The sequence below is a fragment of the Apis laboriosa genome, unplaced genomic scaffold, assembly GCF_014066325.1.
Source record: "Apis laboriosa isolate Shangri-la unplaced genomic scaffold, ASM1406632v1 scaffold9_cov152, whole genome shotgun sequence".
Lineage (NCBI taxonomy): Eukaryota > Metazoa > Arthropoda > Insecta > Hymenoptera > Apidae > Apis > Apis laboriosa.
Window position 1 is genome coordinate 222,140 of NW_025224966.1, and position 10,976 is coordinate 233,115.

Here is a 10,976-nt window from a genome sequence, read left to right on the forward strand (position 1 = left end):
AACATCTCCCGATCCAGTTTCGTACTTACTTTCCGAGTAAAGATATCTCTCTTTATCCATCTCTTTATCGTATAGGGAAAACGTTCTATGTACTAGAAGAGAACGCTCGTTAGAAAATCTATTCCTTCGATTCAATAACCGAGTTTCGAGTAATTAACGGGGGTGGGGAGGTATCTCTTTTGCGTCGAATCGAATCTCGTACGATATCGTATCGTATTGGTTCCAGGGACCAGTGTCGTTCGACGGTGCCGATCGAATAGGTATCACGGCATTCTATCAGATGTACGGTGAGTAAATTTTGTTACGCTTGTTAATAGGGCGCTGTGAGCGTTAAAAACGACGATGAATCGAGGATCGATATTAAATCGATGATCGATCGGGGGTGTAAAAAAATTAGTGTAAAAATTAGTGTAAAAAATTAGGAAAGGAGGAAAATTTGAAAAATTAGAGGAGCGCGGGATGTAACGAAAGGATGGATTTTCGCGCGGGTTACGAGGGGAAAAGCGGAGCCGGGTGGCACGGATCCGCGATCCGAAGCACGAAACGAGATCGGCGTGAGGTTCGTGCGAACACGGGGAAAGATGTTCCTGCCGTATGTCGGTAAGAAGCCGATGAATAATTAATGAGAGAGGACCCCGAGGAATCGGCAGCGAAAGGGAGCGTGGCTGAGAAAGGAGAAAAAGCAAGGATAGAGAAGAAGAGGAGCCGGAATATGTATTGCTCGGAGGCTGGTATTAATCGTGATTCCGGGCGAGAGGGTAGCCCCGCAACGTCGAACACGGCCAATGAATATATCGTGTTGAACTTTTTATATATATATAGGGAATTTTATCTGGACAAATGTCAGGCGTGTAAATTGTCGGAAGTTGGCTCTGCCCTGGACGCCGTTCCGACCAACAATCTCTCGGGATAAATTGTTCCGACGCAGGCGCGACGTTCGAGTGGCCTCGAAACGCCATCCTCCACGCGAACGGACGTGCAGGTCTTTGTGAAATTAAGCCTTCTTTCGAGCCGCGTGACCTCGATGCGCTCCTCGTACCAACGACGCTCGCCTTCTTCCATCCAAATTACTTCATCCCTTTTAATTTCATTTCTAATGGACGACTATTTTTTTTATTCAACGTTATTGCGTTGCCCCGCGGCTTTCGCGCATTATCTTCCCACGAATCTCACGAATCATCAATTTCCTGCGAAATTTTCCCTTTCTTCCGGAATTTCAGAGCCAAGATTCGTTAATTATTCTCTCTTTCCATTTTGCAAATTTTCTCTATCCTTAAGAATTTGTTTGCTCTTCGATACATAAATCATTTTTATAATAATAATAATAATAATAATAATAATAATAATAATCATACAAAATCGAAAAAATTTCACGTTCAGAAATTCGTGGAATGAATCGTAGATTTATAATTGAATCAACTTCATTTAATTTTTTTTTTAAATTGAGTAAATAAACAAATGTAAAAAATTAGTTAATTTCTTATATAACATTAGTTTGTCAAACTAAAATAAATTTTTTAAATTATTTTTTAAAATTTCATTAGATGTCTGAAATTTAAGAGTTGATCTTTTAAATCAAATATAATATTTAAAATTACTTCTAATGAAATTTAATTCCACCAAATAATACCTATAAATTGATTTATAATTTATTTTATATATCTAATTATTTTCTATTTATTCATTTTATTAATAAATTCATTTTTAATTAATTTTCTTTCTGAAGAAAATTCTTGTATTGCGAAAGAAGGGAGGAAATCGAGCAAAATTCCAAACGTTTTTTTGCGCGATTTGTATTCATTGATCATTCACGATTTAACGGTGGATTGTTTAGCTCGTTAACCTTGCCCGAGCTTCGAACAAGCGGCTTCTTTTTCTGAACCGCGTTTCTCAACTATCGATTTCTGATAAAGTCAACGAACTGGCACGAATTTCCGCCAACGATAGGCTCGCACCATGTTCACAAAGAAGGCTCGGTGATTCGGACAAATTGGACCAACCATCGACCGTTTCCTCCTTTACCTCCGCTTCCTCTTACCGTTATTCTGTACATCTTTTTCATCCCAGCTTACCACTTTTCACTTTCATCCATCTAACCGGCCGACAGTCGAGATCCTACGGCAGTAATCCATCAAATCTTGCAGCGTACACTCTCGCATTTACATAATTTTCAAGTATAATCACGCAGCGGCAAAGAGGAAAAAAAGGAAAAAAAAAAAAAAAAGGAAGGAAAGATTCGTTCTTATCTTCTTTCTTTTACGCGTTCTTTCTTGTCTTCGAACAAAAGAAAATCGTCACATTGACGGACAATTGAACGTTCTCAATTGAAAATTCTGTTTCTCTTTAATTCGATCAACTTGAGATGAGTACGAAATAATTCGTTAAATAGATGATCCATTAGTTGAATTTTTTCCCTATTATATCGTTTCGCTTGGTCTACTCTGCTATTCTCGTGAAAAGAGAAAAGGCTCGCTATGAACAAATGATAAAGAAGAACAAACATGGCTAGTCGTAAAAAGCTGAGAAAGGCGCGCAACTGGAAAATATGAATCGCGAACGTTTCACGTTGGAGGAGAATTGAAATAGTAGCATTTATGAAAGAGGACAAAGCTATAAATATCTGTATTAAATTCCATAGTATAAATGTAACGCGCGATAAATCATTGTATATTTTTGTTTTGCTTCAAAATGATCGATTAACGATTAAAGATGGAAAAACTGATGAAAAGAATAAAAAATCGTTCGTTTGATAACAAGGACAAAAATAATAACACACGAAAACGCGTGCACGATTTCGTAAAATTTTGTAATACATTTGTAAAACATTCGAATAAAAGTTTGGGTGGGCGATCAAGATTTTACGACCTCACAAAAAATTCGGAAAAAAATTGGAAAACTCGGTTATGAGTTCGTTTGTAATTTGAGAAGAAAAGTAATTTAATTCGCCCCCCAAAAAAAATTTCAATATTTAAATACGAATATAAATATAAAAAGTATTTCAATATTCAATATTTAAAATGAAAAATGCGTCGAGAGGCTTAGAAATGCTTCGAAAGACAAATAATATCAGCATAATTTTCGTGAATGCAAATCTTAAAAAATGATCGATCGATCGATCGATCGATCTTCTTTATAATATTGAAAAAATAACCGCATATATAAAAAGGACGAAAATGGAACAAAATGAGTATTATTATCCGTGTGCTGTCATTAAGCTGATGAGAAAAAATTCCAATACTCGTGTGTAAATCAAGAAGAAGATAGCTCGATAAAAACCTTCCAAAACTGAATATATTGTACGATTTAACAAATGTCCATCTAATTCCATTTCGGAAAAAATTAACGGAAAGTTTAATTCAAAATTTTCCAAACTCGAAATCGAATCAATTTTTCGACGAAAAGAAATATCGTAAATTCTAATTTTCAATTCGTAACGTGACTTATTCGAAGCGAAGGATTCTAAACCCCTTCGCAAGTTCGATATACGTATTCAACTTTATCGGCCGCGTCGTACAAGTAGTGGAGCACGAGTAAAGAGGATATTTTATAGGTAAAAGGATTTCGAACGGTTGAGAGAGAGAAATAGAGGGTAGAAATTAAACGCTTTTTCGACAATTCAACGCTTCTTTTCGCCCTTGTATACCGTAACACGAAATAAATTTGCGAGAGGGATCAATTTTTTTTGAGATATAGTCAAATCGATAAGACCCTATAGAATTTTATTTAATTTATTATTTATATAAGTATTAATTTATAAATAGTAATTTAAATTTGATTGGGAGGATTAATAAATTTAATAAACTTTATTTTAATAATTAATTTTAATTTAAAGATATATTTTGATTTATAAATTATAATTATAAGAATAAATTACCTTAGGGATAACAGCGTAATATCTTTTGATAGATCGTATAGATAAAGATGATTGCGACCTCGATGTTGAATTAAGATTAAAGTTAAACGCAGAAGTTAAAATTTTGAGTCTGTTCGACTCTTAAAATCTTACATGATTTGAGCTCAAATCGACGTAAGTCAGATTGGTTTCTATCTATAATATAAATTAAATTAATTGTACGAAAGGACCTTAATTTATAAATAATTTAAAGAAAAAATATTCCATATAGTCAAAAATCAAAATAATTAAAACGGGCATTTCTCCCAAGATTAAAATCTCCAACGTTTTAATTTATCTTCGCGAAATTATTCGTTCAAATTAAATGGGAGGAGCGAAAAGAAATGATATCGCGTCTCTGTTGTTTGATTGCACAACTCGACCGATTATTCGATCCCACGTCGAGTACTCGGGAAGGATCCAAAATGGAAGGAACTCTCGACAGTTTTCTTCTTGCAGGGCGCGTTAAGAGAAAAATAGCGATTTTCAGTCCAGAGGATGGAAAACTGGTGATGAATTGCTCGGAATGCGCAACGATGAGATGGCCGGATGGGCATCCCCCAGCAGCTCGAAGAGTTTTCCGGTTTGTATCCTTCTATTTCCCCATTCCCGCGCGATAATTGACGCATCTGTAAAAAAAATTGAAATCTAATTATTACGATATTCGAGCAATTATATCGATTCCGTCCTTCCCATTGCAATTGAACGTACGATTCAAATATGGAACGGATCGTTAATTGTACGTCACATTTACGCGTGCATTATTTACACCAATCAAATCGTATCTTATATATTTAATTGCACGGTTAATAATAAATAAATCGTTGGACGTATTTCAAATTTTTATCGACGAGTGAATGAGACGAGATAAGAGAATACGCGCGAATCCTTCTTAATCTAATCATATATAATAATCGATACTACGCGCTAAGAATTCGATTTTATTGCATGAGTTGATGCGACAGATTTAGACGGATCTGAAAAATAACGGGAGGAATTCGATGCGAGGAATAATTCGCATTGAATGAAAATTCTTTTTTGGATAGAATTTTTACGGGTAAGCGATTCGGCGTAAGGGATTAAAGATTATACTCGTATTCGATAAAATTTAATTATCGTAGCTCGTCGGAGCGCGGACGTGAAAAGACGTGAAAATATCAAGGATTATATAAAAGCTAAAGAAATTGATTACACGCCATCCGCTGTAACTAACTTCTCACGAGTTATTATCGGTTGTCAAGAAGAAATTTTGCAAGAGTACTTTTCTCCTTATGGGCAGGTTAAGGGTGGTGACCGTAGCGCCTGCGGCTTTCCTAGCGGTTACTTGCCTCGCAAGCGTCGGCGTCGCATTAGCGTTCGCCTTCTTGGCGTTCAATTTGCATTTCCGTAAGCACAAGTAAGTTGTAACGTTCGTCGTATTGTCGTTTCTCGCGCACACGTAGAATTCCATTTCGAACATGATCGACAGGAGTATAAAGCTTTCGAGCCCTAGGCTTAACAACATGGCTGCCGTTGGTTGCGGTTTGGTCTACGGTGCAGTCATACTTTTGGGCTTGGATCACGCCACCCTTCCCGATAGCAACGATTACTATCCTACAGTATGCACCGTGAGCATTATTTTTTTTCTACTTTACCATCGCTCTTCGGTTAGTTGGTTCGCTTCTCGGGCGGAATCTTATCTTTAAATTTCTTAACGACTTAAATACTTTTACGTAATGTAACGCCTCCCATTCGTTTTCCAGGCGAGAGTGTATCTATTGTCTGCGGGCTTTTCCTTGGCTTTCGGATCGATGTTCACCAAAACCTATCGCGTTCACCGAATTTTCACGAGAAGTAGAAGCGGTGTTGTCAAAAACAAGGTAATAATATGATAATAAATTCTGCATATATACACATACACATATAGAGAAATAACGCCAATATAATGTTGCTACTTGCAGCTACTTCAGGATACCCAGCTGATAAGCTTGATCTGCGTCCTTCTACTGATAGACGGCCTCGTGGTGACCCTGTGGGTGACTTTCGACCCGATGCAACGTCATCTTCGAAACTTAACTCTGGAGATGAACCCGCAAGATAGAGGAGTGGTCTACCAATCTCAGGTATCGAAAGAATGCGAAAACAACCTTTATATATATATATATATATTCGAAGCCAAATCAGATTTAACTCGTTTCTTCTCGACGCAGGTAGAGGTGTGTCGTTCTCAACACACCAACAGCTGGTTGGGGGCGCTTTACATTTACAAAGGTCTGTTGCTCGTCGTCGGCCTGTACATGGCTTGGGAAACGAGGTAAAAATATCCGCTTATCCCGAAGAATAAATGCTCGAATAATTTTTTAATGCGATTTTCGCGCGTTGGGAGGAAAATTTGGTCGAAACAAACGCTCCGGGAAATGTGCAAACTTGAAATTGGAGAGTCCAAGTACAATTGGAGTTTAATGAGGGATGCCATTAAGGCGTTCGTTAACAAAGATATTTCCTCTTTTTACCGTATATTGTATCATTCAACTGTTGATATATCAGATATGTTGATATATCTGGACAAGGTGGAAGGACGTTATAAATGGAAAATATCGATTTTTTTCTTTCGTTTAATTCGGTGGAGAAAATTAAGGCTAATCTTATCCTTCTCTACATTTGCAATTACAGACACGTGAAAATACCGGCTTTGAACGACTCCCAATACATCGGCATGAGCGTTTATTTCGTGGTGATCACTTCAGGAATCGTGGTGGTTTTGGCGAATTTGATGTCCGACCGTGTAACTTTGGCTTTCGTTACGATCACCGCTCTGATCTTAGCCTCGACGACCGCGACGCTGGCGTTGCTGTTCCTTCCCCAGCTTACGAACATTTTGGCCGGCGAGAGGGCCGACCCCGTCGTGCAAAGTCTCGGCTTGAAGATCGAATGCAACACGAGGAGATTCGTGACCGACGACAGAACGTAAGTTTCTCCATTTACGAAGAGGGGGAAATAATTTCCCTGTTAATTAATTAATCTAATCTCGCGAGAAATGATTGGTCTCGTGACATTTGGGAATAATTGGAAAATAGATCTGTTATTGAAAATAATAATGGAATTTAACGATGAAATGAATATTGTCGGATCGGGGCGACAACAGCGAGCTTCAGTATCGCGTGGAAGTGCAGAATCGCGTGTATCGTCGTGAAATGGCGCAGCTGGAGCTGGAATTGGCCAGATTGGAGAAACAATTGGCACAGGTCGAACCGGTCGAACCATCGCACGCTTCGTCGAGCGCGTCGATTCCGCAACGCAATCCGAGCATCGGGGGTGGTCTGCCTTTGTTGCTGCTCAGCGTCCTCCCACCGGTCATCCCTAGGGCTAGCTGGCCGTCCGCCGATTCATCCGGTGAGCGAGATTCTTTGCCGCGTGATCCAACATTCATCGTGCGAATAAATAATCCCCGACCAATTCGCTTATCTTTCTCCAACCATTCATTTGCACGATGAATGAAAAAGTTATTTCATCGAGGAGAGAAAGAAGGATCGATACATAATTATCGTATCATTTTTTCATCATTCAGGTGTAGGAGAAAGGTGACAGAATTCCGTTTATTGCACGCAATAATTGTTTGAACGATCCTGCCACCGTTTACCTTTTGCTTGAGCCCAGGGAATTAGAATAAGGAAATTAAATAAAACTTGTCGAAACGAATTTTTCGAAAGAAACTCGACTCGAAAAGAAAAAAGAAAAAATCGTTTAATCGAATACGAATTCTCGAATAAAATTGCATGAGAGATTGCCAAGTAACATTTTCAATGGGAAATGTCCACTCGCTCGAATCGTGAAATCACGAACGTTGATGGTTGCAACGAGGCGGTTATAAGTTTCGTCACTCTGCCCTGTATTTATATATAATATATATATATATAGTTTGCAACAGCTTGAGAATGTAGTTCGTACAGTTGTAATATATTAATCGCAATTCGAGATATTAGGCTGCACTCGTATTTCCCCGAGCTCCGAATCCCAAACCCCTTGACAAGTTCGGACAAATCCCTGGCAGGGATATATGTACAGTACATCCTCTCTATTCTCTGCACGTTAAATCGCACGTTTCGAATTCACTAACGTCGCGACGAATCGAAGGATGTCGAACAGATGCGCAAAAATTTCAAGCATGAAATTTCCCATTTCTCTGCTCTTTCCGAACATTTGTTTCGGCAAACCGTTTGCTTCTCCGCATATATGCGCGCGCATACATATATACATGTGCATATACACATCGGTGTAGATCCGTGAAAAAGGACAATTTATTGTTTTATTTTATTTATTATTATTTCTCGGGTGTAAAAATACGCGTAGAAGAATTTGTTTCGCGATTCTTCTTCTATTTCCTCCTCCTCTTGCGATATCTCGGCACACTGCTTTCGCTTTTGCGCTTCCTAACCTAACAAATATTCTAGCATCCGTGGTTGAAGAGAAAAAGTGTAACGCTTTCACTATTCGCTATAATAATTCGATTTGCTCGTTTAAATCAGGGATACGACGCGGTACTGTAGCGTTTAGCAGTCAACCGGATTTGGAGCCGGACACGGGGAGGCGAAGTCTCGCGGACATTTACAAGCTTCATCAACGAAGAGAGACGGAAGGGGCAAATCGGTTGGGCGTTTTTCAACGATTCTTCAGCCTTTTCGGCAGTCGTCCCAGCAGCAGGAAAACCTCGGTCGCTTCGTTCACAGGTACGTACATAGGTACGTGTAAGAAAGAGGAGGGGGGGAGGGGGAAAGAAGATATACGCGTAAGGATTGGAATCCCGTAGGAGTGGCGTCGGCGTTACGGGTTCATATGGGCTACATCGCCGGCCTGGTGCCAGGCACGAAAGCCGCATCTNCACAGGTACGTACACAGGTACGTGTAAGAAAGAGGAGGGGGGGGAGGGGGAAAGAAGATATACGCGTAAGGATTGGAATCCCGTAGGAGTGGCGTCGGCGTTACGGGTTCATATGGGCTACATCGCCGGCCTGGTGCCAGGCACGAAAGCCGCATCTACCTGTCAGGTTAACGCCCAAGGCGCTCGTTCCCCTCATCCTCGATGTGGCTCAGGACCAATAATTAGTATTACTAGCGAAGAAGATCGCAGATTAAGCCTGGGGTTACGTCGTAAAGAGTACAGCGAGCCGAGAGTGAATTTCAGTTTACCGCCCAGTAAGTAAAAAAAAACTGTCCTTTCCCCTCGAAAATTACGTTTCACGATTATCTACGATATTATCTACGATATTATCTACCACGAGAATTGCTAGAAAGTTGATTGTTTTTAGAAGCGAGTACCAGCCAAACGTCGTCGCGGGAAAAAATTCGAGGATCCCCCCGATTTCCTCATCGGATAGTGCCGACAAACAGTTTAAATACCATTGCATCGGGATCGTCCATCTCGAAATCTCATCGATGGCATTCCATGGAAGACGCGAGAAAAAGCAAAACCGTCTGTCAACTCCCCCGTGGCTCGTCGTGCAGCCCTAGCTGCGACGTGTGGGCCACTCGTGAATTCGGGATTCCATTAAGCGAATTGGGGAACACTGTTCGGGGCAAAAAACTTGGGGAATCATTAGCCTTTACGGCGGAATCGAATGTAAATCCGGATGACGCGAGCCTTGCGAACAATCCGAAGAAATTGTTCCAAGAGGGTCACGTGCGCGGCAACGTCACGTCCCCTATCGACTCGGACGCGAAAACTGCTCGTTCCGTTTCCTCCTCCTCCTCGTCCTCTTCGTCCTCCACGTCCCACGCCAGGACGTTGACGAACGACGCGTCCTCCTCCAGAAATCCAGAATCCAGTCCTCGGTTAATAAACTTCGAGATCGAGAAATCGGATCGTTCTCGACCCTCGAGCCCCATAGTTCGCGTGATCAATCTCAATCCTCCCGAGGAGATGGATAATCACACAGACGCGAAATCGTACGAAAATCAACTGCCGCGTAGATTAAAGTAATAAGGAAAAAATAACTTGCTGCTCCGTGGATATTTTCTTTTCTTTTCTTTTCTTTTTTTTTTTTTTTTTCTCTTCCATTCTATTTAACTCTTGGCGTAATTACGTATGTTCTTAATCAAGAGAAAGAAGAGAATCTCTCGATGAAAAAGTTGAAAGAGCGCGAAACATACGCGTGAATTTCTTAATATTTTTTTTTTTTTTGTCTCTCGTTTCTCCTTTCCTCCTTCCCGTTCTTGAGATTATATTGTTTAAAAGATAAACGGATAAAGGGATGTAAAAAAAGAAAAAAAAAAAAAATGTAATCATCTGTGTACATGACAATCCTCAATAATCGTATACACGAAAGATCAAGCTCAAATTGATCGTGCGAAAATTTAGCGTGAGAGTTGAGAATCATCGTTTAAATTTATCGTATGTGTGTTCCTTAGTAATCGTGCCAAAGATATAAAAGACTATTTACGGGGCCCGTAAAGGTATATACGGTTGATATCGGCATTATGGATTATCACATTATGAAGGGACCAAAATAATAATAATAGTCATTTCTTATTCGTTCTTAGACGAATGATTTCTAATTCATGCTCGAAAGTTTTGAAAGTTATTTGCCGATATGTTTAAATCTATACGTATATAATGATTCGAATTGTATTTTTTTTTTTTTTTTTTTTTTTTTTTTNNTTTTTTTTTTTTTTTTTTTTTTTTTTTTTTATATTACTCTCTCTATTTTTTCGTGATAATAAACGACTTAATGGCGTAAAGTCGTTGAAGGAACGCTGAGAGTACTCTTACAGGTCCAACGTTAAAGTGTTCAGTATCCCATACCTTTCCTCAAGTACCTGCACTCGATGTAATAATGAAAAAGAAATATCTTCTCGTAAAATGAAAAATCGTAAGAATAAACATATTGGTTTCCTCTATAAATCTTCGAACCTGACGTACTGATATTTTAACATTAGTACGTGTATATATATATATATATATATATATATAAAAAGAATACATGTAGAAATATATATATATATATATATATAGATAAATGGGAATAACAAGTGGAAATATTCTCCACGTACCTCGAGTATCTCGATGTGTCAATCATTGAATTACTACAATTTTATCGCTAAGCAATAA

At 39.1% G+C, this 10,976-nt stretch overlaps 1 protein-coding gene across 4 annotated transcripts in view; it reads left to right on the forward strand.

The window, feature by feature from the left end:
* The window catches only part of LOC122720070, a 30,891-nt gene extending 19,916 nt beyond the window's left edge, over positions 1-10,975 (forward strand). For 2 of the 4 annotated variants that reach the window (XM_043946517.1, XM_043946520.1), the window contains exons 8-19: positions 227-287; positions 4,352-4,475; positions 5,172-5,288; positions 5,361-5,499; positions 5,635-5,751; positions 5,833-5,994; positions 6,082-6,185; positions 6,545-6,838; positions 7,017-7,264; positions 8,398-8,610; positions 8,837-9,064; positions 9,178-10,975. In XM_043946517.1, the coding sequence (XP_043802452.1) occupies positions 227-287; positions 4,352-4,475; positions 5,172-5,288; positions 5,361-5,499; positions 5,635-5,751; positions 5,833-5,994; positions 6,082-6,185; positions 6,545-6,838; positions 7,017-7,264; positions 8,398-8,610; positions 8,837-9,064; positions 9,178-9,848 (2,478 nt within the window). In that variant the 3' untranslated portion in view covers positions 9,849-10,975. The remainder of the gene's footprint in view (positions 1-226; positions 288-4,351; positions 4,476-5,171; positions 5,289-5,360; positions 5,500-5,634; positions 5,752-5,832; positions 5,995-6,081; positions 6,186-6,544; positions 6,839-7,016; positions 7,265-8,397; positions 8,611-8,836; positions 9,065-9,177) is intronic. The other 2 variants (XM_043946518.1, XM_043946519.1) reach the window with 2 other exon arrangements.
* Position 10,976: the final 1 nt, after the last annotated feature.